General features: G+C 40.1%; 1 protein-coding gene across 17 annotated transcripts in view; it reads right to left on the reverse strand.

The window, feature by feature from the left end:
- CPNE4 (copine 4) overlaps window positions 1-12509 on the reverse strand; it is a 420479-nt gene that overhangs the window by 123086 nt on the left and 284884 nt on the right. For all 17 annotated transcript variants that reach the window (XM_039525586.1, XM_039525585.1, XM_039525590.1 and 14 more), the window contains 2 exons: window positions 8031-8102; window positions 5339-5413 (listed from right to left, as the gene is read on the reverse strand). In XM_039525586.1, the coding sequence (XP_039381520.1) occupies window positions 5339-5413; window positions 8031-8102 (147 nt within the window). The remainder of the gene's footprint in view (window positions 1-5338; window positions 5414-8030; window positions 8103-12509) is intronic.

Below are 12509 nucleotides of genomic sequence, written 5' to 3' on the forward strand. Positions count from 1 at the left end.
TGGAAAGAGTCCAGCGGAGGGCAACAAAAATTATTAGGGGACTGGAGCACATGACTTGTGAGGAGAGGCTGAGGGAACTGGGATTGTTTAGTCTGCAGAAGAGAAGAATGAGGCGGAATTTGATAGCTGCTTTCAACTACCTGAAAGGGGGTTCCAAAGAGGGTGGATCTAGACTGTTCTCAGTGGTACCTGATGACAGAACAAGGAGTAATGGTCTCAAGTTGCAGTGGGGGAGGTTTAGGTTGGATATTAGGAAAAACTTTTTCACTCGGAGAGTGGTGAAGCACTGGAATGGGTTACCTAGGGAGGTGGTGGAATCTCCTTCCTTAGAGGTTTTTAAGGTCAGGCTTGATAAAGCCCTGACTGGGATGATTTGGTTGGGAATTGGTCCTGCTTTGAGCAGGGGGTTGGACTAGATGACCTCCTGAGGTCCCTTCCAACCCTGATATTCTATGCTTCTATGAAATACTTATACCACGAATGAGCAATAGCCAAACTAGCAGTGGTGTTTTCCCATTTGGACCAACACCACCATCTTGTGAATAGCTCTATGAATGGCCTTGTTGTCCCTTACTATTTAGGGCTCTTGCAGAAGGCATGGGTTCCCATCACACTTGCAAAATGAGGCCACTGTATTATTTGTTGAGTTTTATCTTAATCAGTTGTGTCACATGTATTTTTAGTTGTGGGCTTATTACCAGCAAGCAGAACCTGGATCACGGAGCCAACACATCAGTCTGATTTTGAATGGGATGTTGTAGGCCAGTAATATGTCTCTGAGTCCTGGATTGTACTCTTGAGGAAGGAAGCTCTCACATGCGGAGCTTTTCCTCTCTCATGGCAAAGAGGGGCCCAGCCACCTCCATGTTCAATATCTTCATCAAAGACTTAGATATTGGCATAGAAAGTACGCTTATTAAGTTTGCAGATGATACCAAACTGGGAGGGATTGCAACTGCTTTGGAGGATAGAGTCAAAATTCAAAATGATCTGGACAAATTGGAGAAATGGTCTGAGGTAAACAGAATGAAGTTTAACAAAACCAAATGCAAAGTGCTCCACTTAGGAAGGAACAATCAGTTTCACACATACAGAATGGGAAGAGACTGGCTAGGAAGGAGTATGGCAGAAAGGGATCTAGGGGTTATAGTGGACCGCAAGCTAAATATGAGTCAACAGTGTGATGCTGTTGCAAAAAAAGCAAACATGATTCTGGGATGCATTAACAGGTGTGTTGTGAGCAAGACACGAGAAGTCGTTCTTCCGCTCTACTCTGCGCTGGTCAGGCCTCAGCTGGAGTATTGTGTCCAGTTCTGGGCACCGCATTTCAAGAAAGATGTGGAGAAATTGGAGAAGAACAACAAGAATGATTAAAGGTCTAGAGAACATGACCTATGAAGGAAGGCTGAAAGAACTAGGTTTGTTTAGTTTGGAAAAGAGAAGATTGAGAGGGGACATGATAGCAGTTTTCAGGTATCTAAAAGGATGTCATAGGGAGGTGGGAGAAAACTTGTTCATCTTAGCCTCTAAGGATAGAACAAGAAGCAATGGGCTTAAACTGCAGCAAGGGAGGTTTAGGTTGGACATTAGGAAAAAGTTCCTAACTGCCAGGGTGGTTAAACATTGGAATAAACTGCCTAGGGAGGTTGTGGAATCTCCATCTCTGGAGATATTTAAGAGTAGGTTAGATAAATGTCTATCTGGGATGGTCTAGACAGTATTTAGTCCTGCCATGAGGGCAGGGGACTGGACTCGATGACCTCTTGAGGTCCCTTCCAGTCCTAGAGTCTATGAATCTATGAATGTAAATATAAGTACTGTATTCTGTTTAGAATCATAGAATATCAGGGTTGGAAGGGACCTCAGGAGGTCATCTAGTCCAACCCCCAGCTCAAAGCAGGACCAATTCCCAACTAAATCATCCCAGCCAGGGCTTTGTCAAGCCTGACCTTAAAAACCTCTAAGGTAACCCATTCCAGTGCTAGGTGAACTGATGTAGGTTACATCAGTCCATCTGGTCAGTGATCTGTTAGTTTAGAGACCTCTAACTGAACCTTAATGGGTTGAACCTTCATGAACTATCAGATCAAGCATATCTATAGTTGCATATTATATAACAGTTTGCTATGGCTAGGAAGGTGCCATTACGGAATATTGACTAAATCATCTTGGTCATATAAAGCCTCCACCTCCTAAAGATGGTTCAAATTAAGTGAGGTCCTTCCAAACAAACCAGTAAGTAACATTTTCTAAAACTGTTTGACTTTTAAATAAGAAAATCCCTGCCTTATTAATACAGTAATATATGCTAAAATAACTTTGTGGTAGCCTTGATTAGACCATTCAGTCCACAAGGCAACTTTATTAATTAAAAGATTATTACTCAACAGATCCATCAGATCAGACATAAGATAACAAAAAGAGCAGGTGCTACATAAGGACCCTTTGGGCTTGTCTTCAGTACCGGGAGATCAACGCTGCTGCAATCAGCGGTGTAACATTGTACCCCATAATGCTTTATGGAAATATGCTTATGAAAGTAAATATGACATAACTGGAATATGTTTTATTCTAGATATGCCATGTAGCATATCTCTGCAAAGGTTAGGATCTACTGGATATATTCATCCTATTTGTATGCATGTGTCATTGTTGTATTCGAAGTTATGAATATTGGCTATGTACTTGTTTAATTTTAAGTAGCTTCAGTGAAGCAGTTGGTCAGCTTCCTGAGAAAAGACTATTCTCAGTAAGTGCCCAGTCAAGAAACACTTAAACTAGCAATGAACTTGGAGATGCCAATCCACACCTGAGCTTTCCCAGGAATGTGGCCTGGCTGGTAAGGAACTCAGTCATTCATGGACATGTGACTCCAAAACTCCATCTTGGAGCTGGATTCTGGATAGGAGAGGGTCTCCACCCACAAGAGAAAGTCTATTTAAGCCCCTGGGAGACCCCTCCATTTTGTCTTCAGCTGGCTCAAGAGATAGCCTCTCCACCCTCAAAAGATACTTGAAAGAAACTGGAACAAAGGACAGTAACCTCAGGAGTGTGAGTGATTGCTGGACCCAGACTAGGAGGAGGCTATTCTGTAAAAGAAACTTATTGCAACATCTCTGAGGGTGAGATTTCATCTGTAATCACTTTCTTACTGTAATAGGTTTAGACTTGCATGTTTTATTTTATTTTGCTTGGTAACTCACTTTGTTCTGTTATTACTTGGAACCATTTAAATCCTACTTTTTGCATTTACTTATTAATTAACCCAGAGTATGTATTAATACCTGGGAGCGGGGCACAGCTATGCATATCTCTCTATCAGTGTTATAGAGGGCGAACAATTTATGAGTTTACCCTGTGTAAGCTTTATACAGGGTAAAATGGATTTATTTGGGGTTTGGACCCCACTGGGAGCTGGGCATCTGAGTGTTGGAGACAGGAACGCTTCTTAAGCTGTTTTCAGTTAAGGCTGCAGCTTTTAGGGGACGTGGTTCAGACCTGGGGCTGTGTTTGCAGCAGGCAAGCGTGTCTGGCTCAAACAAGGCAAGGTTCTGGAGTTCCAAGCTGGCAGGAAAAACAGACTCAGAGGTAGTCTCCGCAGATCAGTTGACAGTCCCAGTGGGGTTTCTGTGATCCAACCCGTCACAGGCAGGTTTAGTGAAGACCCGCTAAATCGATGGCAGAGTGCTCTCCGGTCGACCTCAGTACTCCACCTCTCTGAGAAGAGTAAGGTAAGTCGACCAGAGAGCATCTCCCATTGACGCAGTGCAATGAAGACACCGGGGTAAGTCAACCTAAGCTATGTCGACTCCAGCTACGTTATTCACATAGCTGGAGTAGTGTAACTTAGGTCGACTTACCCCAGGAGTGAAGACAAGCCCTTTGCTAATTTAGATATGCCCCATAAACAGATGCCCTGTGCTTAAAAGACTCCCTAAAATTACCATGAAGTGAATATAGCTCAGGTGCTGAAGCATAGCTTGGATTAATCCTTTTAACTGGACTCATAACAGCCACAATCACAACCCTCTCAATGATATTTTCAGTAGATTATGTGGTACACTTATGGGAAGGAAATGGACAATTGAAACACCTGCTATGCTGTACCTTTCCTTTTTCTTCTGTGGACATAACAGCATGAACGACAGCTGAAGTGAATGTTACAATTTTAAACAATGATTTTAAAAAGCAGTGACTAAAGTTAGTTTCTTAAATCTACATTTGGGCATCTAAATAAATTATCTGATTTTCACTGAGGATCCAGCAACTCCCAATGAGGGGATAATTCATCTTCCAGATGGGATTCATCATTTATGGTAATTAAAGATGCTAAATACAGGGATGCTATTAACCCCTGTGTCCTAATAAAATTCCAGCACTGCTGATTATATTCTGCCTACCTAAATTTTTGGTTAATATGCTATTATTCCTCACTTACGGTTTGAGCTTCCAAACACTGTGCCACCCACACACACAAACTTACATGTGCACATAAGCATTTTCAGGATCAGACTCTCTGAGTCTCAAACTACTGTGCGGTATTACCATACGTTACTAATTAGGAACAGCATACCAGCCAAGAAGGGTCTGCATTCTAATGGTGGTTACAGGGATTCAGTGCAACAGTGATTATCTGACCTTCAATTATCTGAAATTCCCTGTTATCCAAAACAGGGTCATGGCCCCATGACATCCATTAATTACAATGATGTTCCCTCTACTACCTTAAATAATTAAATGCCTCCTATTACATTTGGATATTCAAGGTTGTGACTTATATGCAAAGTTACTGGGGTGAAAAGTGCCATATCAAGGTAAGTATTATATAAGTATAATTAATAACAATGTGCAACACTGACAGATAAAGATGAGTGAAGAGGTAGATTTTAGTCTATGCACAGGTTCCTGACTGAACTGGAGACGGTTTTGGCAAATCTTTCTCTCACATTTCATATATATATATATATATATATATATATTCAGCAAAATGTAAGTCCAAGATGATGTGAAGTATTCAAGCATTATGTTAAGATGCCTACTTTGAGTATTACATCTTGATTCCTTGTAAAAAGCTCACTTATCTTAGCACTTCTGATCTGTGGCATTTTAAATAAATGAGGTCTCAGCATAATTAAATTGTCTTGGCTTTAATTACGTTCCCTTGAGTTTTTTTAATTACTTTGCAACTTGAGGAAAGCCTCATTGGGAGAATTGATCTGAAATCTCTGATGTGTTTAATAACGTCAAGCAATAAAAATAGCTGTGGGGAAAAATCTTATTAAATCATATTTGCAGGCATTCTTATATCTTTCAATAAGGTTAATATCAAACAGTTTACCTTGTCATCTAATTTCCGTGCGCTGAATGAAAGTTCAACATAGTCATCGTTGCCAGATAATTCTTCAGCAATCACCTAAATGAGAAGCTACATATGAGTTTTGCATGTATAATGAAAGAAAATAAAATTAGGAAAGATGCCATTTACCAGCATGTGGACTATAGACCCTATCAGCTGGAAACTGACAGTCACCTTCCAAGAAACCAGACGCCAAGCTAACAGAGATATCAAAATAGGTCAAAACAGTACACTTTCCTCTGGCAAAGTATTTTGCCTCTAACTGAGTGGAAGATGTTCATAAAACAGGTTGTTAATTTTTAAGATATTTCTATGCAACCTGCCATGATAAATAGAAAGAATAGGAATGAAATTACCTGTAATTAATTACCATGAAATTCAGGCCATGTCTACAGCAGGAGGGTTTTGCTAGTATAGTATAGTATAGTATAACCGTATAACATGATAGTGGAGATGCAGTTATATCAGCATAAAGACACTGGGGGCTAATCTGTACTACAAAGGCTTTGCTGGTATAGCTATACCAGCAAAACCTGTACTGGAGATGCAGCTTAAACCAGTTTAGTTAAATCATCTCCCCAAACAGCATAAACTATATCAGCAAAATGACTCTTTTAGCTGGTATAAACAGCATCTGCAAAGGAGTGGGAGGGGAGGGGGGTGAGGAGGAGCTGTTTGACCCATATCGACATCAGCTAGAAGTGTGTGATATTTTCACATTCCTAACCAACGTAGCTATGGGCAGCAAAACTTTGTAGTGTAGGCCTAGTCTGGTATAGCTTATGCCAATTCCCCTGGCTGACATACGGTATGGCAGTATAAGCAGAGTTACTCTGATGTAACTTCATCTATATTAGTGCCATGTCTTCACTAAGAGTGCTTTGCTGGTATAGCTATAGTGGTATACTCTAGTAGCTTATACTGGCAAAACTGCGCTTTCACTGGTATGATTTATTCCAGCCCCCCTGAAAGAAGCTACACTGGTAAATCATATCCCTGGCTGATACAGTCATGCCAGCAGAAGTCTGTGGTGTAAATATGGCCTTGGGCTTCTACTGCATTGTTATGTCAGGAAAAACTCATATGCCTGACATAGGTAGGCTGGTAAAACTTTTAAATGTAGAGCTAGGGCATTGTACCTGGAAATGCCACCAAAACCAAAACACCATTTCAAATTTTTTCCAATTGAAAAATAATCTTCTGCCCACAAAAATGCTCCCACAAGTCATTCCCCAAAGGAGTACGCAAACCAGAGATTCATGCCCATTGCCCACATATTTGCCAGCCATATCTGTCTCCCACTCAGGATTAAACCATAAGACTCCAAAACCTTGGAGGACTAGTAGGGTGACCAATGACATCGTTCAAACCAGCTAGGTACTGCCTGGGTCAGAGTGATAATCAGTGTACTACAGCATGACGCTTCTACTAGTCTACTATACAATTCTCAGGACTCAACAGCGCTGCTTGGAGTCTCACACTGTTTCAGCAGCATCTACTGGGACTTTTCGGGACAAATTAAAAAAAAAAACCAGAACAAAACTGGAGGCTGACTTTAATCTACAAAATGTGTGTCATATAAAACTGGTATTTGGTCACGCAAAATATTCACATGCAGGGATGTGTGCACACAAATCCCTAATTGTGCATGAAAATACAATCACATGTGCACACACCCATTCATTTTATACGTGTAAGTCAGATCTGAGTTGCTGAAAATTTTCCCCGTAATGCATTAGATGATATTTCTGTTCCAGGTAGACTAGTGGTTGGAAGGATCAGGTAGGACACATCACCCCATTAGCACATAAGGATTTGTATACCAAATTTTAAGCTTCAGCAATATTTTATAATTGAGTTACAAATCCCTACCTATGAGCACTGACAGAACTCTCTTTGAGTGGCTGAAAAAGCACCGCTGTATTATTTTATTCCATAGCCATGTAATAATAATATATTGATTAGACAATTCTAATGGTAGCGCCATACTAAAGATAATAGCACACCTATCTGGGATGTGAGCCTTTCCAATTCACTAAAGAATACATAACTCAATAGGAGTCGTGCGTTAAAAACAAGTTGCAACATTAACATTAGTAAATTCCCTATTTCACAGATGGTCAATATTACATCAGTGGTCTCACCCTTTTTGGGTTCAAGACCCATTTGTTAATGTTGATGGCCTATCATGACCAAGTAAATAGGCTGGGGGTGGAGAAAAGTTGTGTCCTGCCCCTGGAGGGGGTGGGAGGCCTTAGGGGAGGTTGGGTCCTGCTCCTGGCGGGTATTGCTTCTCTACACTCACCCCACAGCACAACGAAGTCAATGGGGCTACTCACATGTACAAAATTAAGCAGATGTAGAAGTGTTAGAAAAATCAGGCCTAAGTACATTTTTAAGACTGTAAAACATGGATTAGAAATAATCAAACAGTATAGCTTTCTTGCTCTGTACCTTTATCTGAATAATGCACTTTATGACACTTGAAAAAAAAATACTTTCTTGCCATTTGTAGATTACAGGTATGTTCCCAGAAACATTCAAATAAATCAGAAGGCTCAAAACATTTTTTCAGTTAGGGATCATGCTAACAACTCAAGAGGAAACTTTTGTGGAGAAGTACTCACATTAGATATCTTTAAGCACGGGGAAAACATATTTAAGTCTGGCTTACTGTTATGGATGATTTCCCTGCTGTGTTCCCATGTTTCAGTAAGGATTTGGAGAGTTTCCTCTGTGAAACAATCTGTGCCAACACCAAAACAAAAGGAAAAAATTAGAAACTGTAGTAAATACATGGATTGTGATTTGATTTTTATGTTATTGCAATTATTTGTATTTACACTCGGGAACCCTAATCCTATTGGGCAAGGCTCTACACAGACAGGTAACAAAGGTGATAGTCCCTGCCCCGGGGAGTTTACAGTTGTGACATGACAGGCAGAATGCAACTGGACGACAAGTGGGATGGGGAAGGGTGGGAGGATAGATTAGAATTAACACAGTTAAGCAGAAAAGCAGAAGCTGCAGCTCATCATTTGCTTAACTAATGACAGATGGAAGGCATCAGGGCAGAAGTAGGTTTTTTAAAAGGGTTTAAGAGACAAGGTGGCAGCTTAAGACTGCCAGGGAGTGTTTCTGAACCTTGGGGGGGCCACACGGAAAAAATAATTCTACACCGCTAAGCTACCAAAAATTACAATAACATCAAGTCTCTTTCTACAAGGTATCACAGTCTGTTTTACACAGGACACCCATTATTTAAAAACAAATAACTTTAAATTCAGACATAAACAGGCTGCAACACAGCCTGAGTTCCAGCTTTGTCTCCACGGGGACCACACTTTGTCTGGAGCTCTGTACAGCACACCGACACATCTAGTGGGTGACTAATGTATATCATGTAAACATTATTCCAGGCATAATGATGAATTGTATGTTTTCCATTACAACAACCAGTAGATTTCCATAACCTTGAGACATTTAAACTAGGCTAGTAAAAGTAGGAGAAAAAATATATTGTAGGGAAAATTCCTACACAAGCCCGCAATAAGCAAGTGATGTGGTGATAGACTAGTAAATGACCTAGTGTATTAGGTCATTTCCATTATATGATTCTATTAAAATGGTTTTCATTAGAAACATGTAAAAAAATATGAAATCCTAGATATACACTAGATAACACTAATTAAGAGAAAGCGTTATCAATTATTTTCATTGCAGTGGCTCCTAGGAGCCCCATTATTTATTCAGAACCCCATTGTGTTAGGTGCTGTACAAACACAAGACATAGAGAAGGTTCCTGTCCCAAAGAACTTACAACCTACTATCAAATATGCAGAAAACATGCAAAATAGAGCATGGTTTTGGTATTAAAAACAATCCTTTCCCATTTTGTACAACACATTTTTAAGACATTATGGCCCAGATGCACACTCCATGACCTTTAAAGTGCAGTAACCTAGAAATGGAGAGAAAAGTCACTCTTATGCAAAGCATGCAAAAAACAACAATTACCCACTGAAGAGACCATAAAGGAAAGGGAGTGGTTTATGCCTGCTCAGCTGATGTTCTGGGAATTTGTATGGATTTGAACAATATGCTAAATTGGTAACCGTAATTATCATAACAGCTTTAACTAGCACACAGCATACTAACTTAAAGAATTACATACTGCAAAGCACAATGGCAACCTGCACAAGTTTGATACTGGTTTTCATTATCTCAGTGGGAGGCGGACTTTGAGCAGTCTTTGCAGTGGAGAAGGAGGACTGAAGAGTGGCACCCATATTTTGCTTTGCAGAATCACATATCTCAGTCTCTCACAGGCAACTAGCACTAAGACAATGCTGTTCTTTCAGATGCAACTTGCTGGACAGTGCCCCAGTGATGTGGGACATAACCGAGGTAACGCAACTACTTTAACAGTGACAACAGCAGCATTTGGTATGGGCGCAGCCAGAGCATGCTCAGTTTCACTTTAAGAAGTGGGATCCATAGAAGAAGCTGCTGCCATTAACTCTTTTTTAAAAAAAAAAAAAAATATATATATATATAGTTTAACTAATTCACTGCATGTAAGAGTTTTGTTCAATGGCCACAAATATTGCAGATGAGACTGCTGTGTGGAGGCAGGAATTAGGTAGTGCACTAGGACTCTTGTGATCTACTCTTGACTCTTCCAAAGATTATTCAATCGACACACATCTGCGTCTCAGCCTATCCATCAGTCAAAGGGGTTCAAGGAAAAATCACCGATCTCCCATGAGTTCTATGAGTTCAATTAACTTTTTTCAAAGACCTGTGAGAGATCCTCAGATGTTAAGCACTAAAGACATGCAAAATATTATGAAGTTATGGGCTCAGTGCATAATGGAACAAAGGGAAAGTATCTTCTGAAGCAGGAGAGCAAAATACAATTAATCAGAATAATTCCTCCTTCCAATATGCTTTTTAATCCCTTAGATGTGCTACATTAATCTCTAGTGTATGATAGAACCCTTCACCTACTCACCTGGAGTCGCTAAGTAATCCTTACCCAGCCTCCTTTAGTAATTCCAGCATTTTTGTCCTGAACTATTCACCCCATTTCAACTTCTAGCCCTCCCTTCACTCCTTTGCGAGTTGTTCTAAGTACCAAGATGCACTGCACATAAAGTAGCTTGAAACTCTGGGGTCTCCCCTTGTGTGGCAGTTACATGCATCAAAATACAGTGAATGGAATTTATTTTGACGTTCCTATTATTAGCTCATTTTAATGAGACTAGCTCTCTAAGCTATTAGTGTCATTTTGCCGCAGCAAACACTCTGCATATGTAAATATGTGTATTCGTGTGTGAACACCCACACGTTGTTAATCAAGTGGCCAGTAAAATGGATCCATCTGGCAGCTCTACGCCTGCATCATCGCATCAAATAGTAATTAACAATTAAGATTTGCAGGCTGTCATTTAAATAATTGACAAAAAAATCAATTTTTACAAGCAGTAAATTGCCCTTTTTGTCTGCATGCTAAAAAAGTACCCGTTAGTGGCTGGAATGGCTTTTTTTTTTGGAAGCTGCCATCAATTATGAATCACATTTATTGCTTATCTATAGATGTAACATTACTTCCCCAGCAGAACCATAAAAAGCATTAGCTATTCTGGCTGCTAGCAAGCAAGTTTCAGCCAACTGGAACACATGAACATAGGAAGCAGCTGTTTAAGTTCAGAGTTACAAAGAGATGGTTGCACTTGCAATACGGCCAAAGGCAAGGCATTTATCAAAAGTCTTTTGTTTGTTAGACGTCTTTGGTTTGACTCCTACTTCAGCAATTCACAACTGAAAACTTTAGGGGGAAAGGTGTTTCTGCAATAGCGATGTGAAGAAGTGGTACAGAAAATGAAAAATCTTCTCTTTCTACAAAACAGATATCGGGGAGCAAATTGGACCCTTTTCCCCCCCCCAACAGATTTTAAATACATTTTCATGAGGTCCCTGATGTTGTACTGAGAACTGGAAATAGGAGTAGAAAAAACCAAACGTTCCATTTAAAGAAAAAACACCAGATATATAATGATGTTATACATATTCAAATATATGAAAATTAGAAAGTGGATTCATCCAAATTTCAAGATCTTCAACATTAAGGTCAAATTCTAAGATAAGTTACACTGAAAAAACTCCTTTAAGGACCCTCTGGGTTTACATTGCTGTAACTGAGCTCAAATTCTGGCCCAATGTGTTAAGGAGAGAGAGATGCACCCACACTAAAACTCTGGATCTTGGGGTGATTAAATCTGGATCCATATTTTGTACTTTGATCCCAGCTCCAGTTTAAAATGGTATGAAAGCTGCTCTGCCTGATTTTTTGTTTGTTTGTTTTGTTTTGTTTTAAAATTGTGGGGATTATAGAAGTTCTGACAGTGAAGATCTATGGCATTGGCAATGATTGTGAATAGCGCCAACTTCCCATAAAAAGCTCTTGCAACGTACATCAGAATTAACCTACAATATCTGTTACTTGAGCTTTGGTCCTTTTTTGACAAGCAATTACCAAGCATGCCAAGCTGCCAAGCTGTGTAGTGGTAGAAGTGGTTTTAAGATGTGCACAAAATTGACTAGGATAAATGTCCAAGATCATTTTCATTTGTGACATATGCCAGGATATGAACTCTGGTATCTGGAGGTTGAAAGGCTAGACTGGTAATCTAGTGTGTCAGCTAAAGCTCATGAGATAACCATAGTAAAAAAGAGAAAAGAATTTAGTAGCTGTGGAATGTCCAGACCCCTGACTTATCCCTACATACTATGTCTACACTGGTGGGTGGGTGGGTGTGTACATGCACACGTCCTGCTTCGCGGTTAAATTAATAGCATACTTTCACTATTTCACCCCTCCCCACATTTAATTTTATTGTAGACACACACTATGCCCTCGCCCTCCCACCCCCCACCCCCATTAAAATGCTGAGGGTTGTTGATGTTTCACCCATATTTGGAACAATGGTTCATTAAGGCAAGATTAAAAGAACTGACCTACTCAGGTTCACACTCTGTAGACCCCTCCCCATTAAATTTTTTGTCTGAGGCAGTGTCATTCAGGGTGGGGGAGGAATAGCTCAGTGGTTTGAGCATTGGCCTGCTAAACCCAGGGTTGTGAGTTCAATCC

This window comes from Mauremys reevesii, linkage group 2 (genome assembly GCF_016161935.1).
Source record: "Mauremys reevesii isolate NIE-2019 linkage group 2, ASM1616193v1, whole genome shotgun sequence".
Lineage (NCBI taxonomy): Eukaryota > Metazoa > Chordata > Testudines > Geoemydidae > Mauremys > Mauremys reevesii.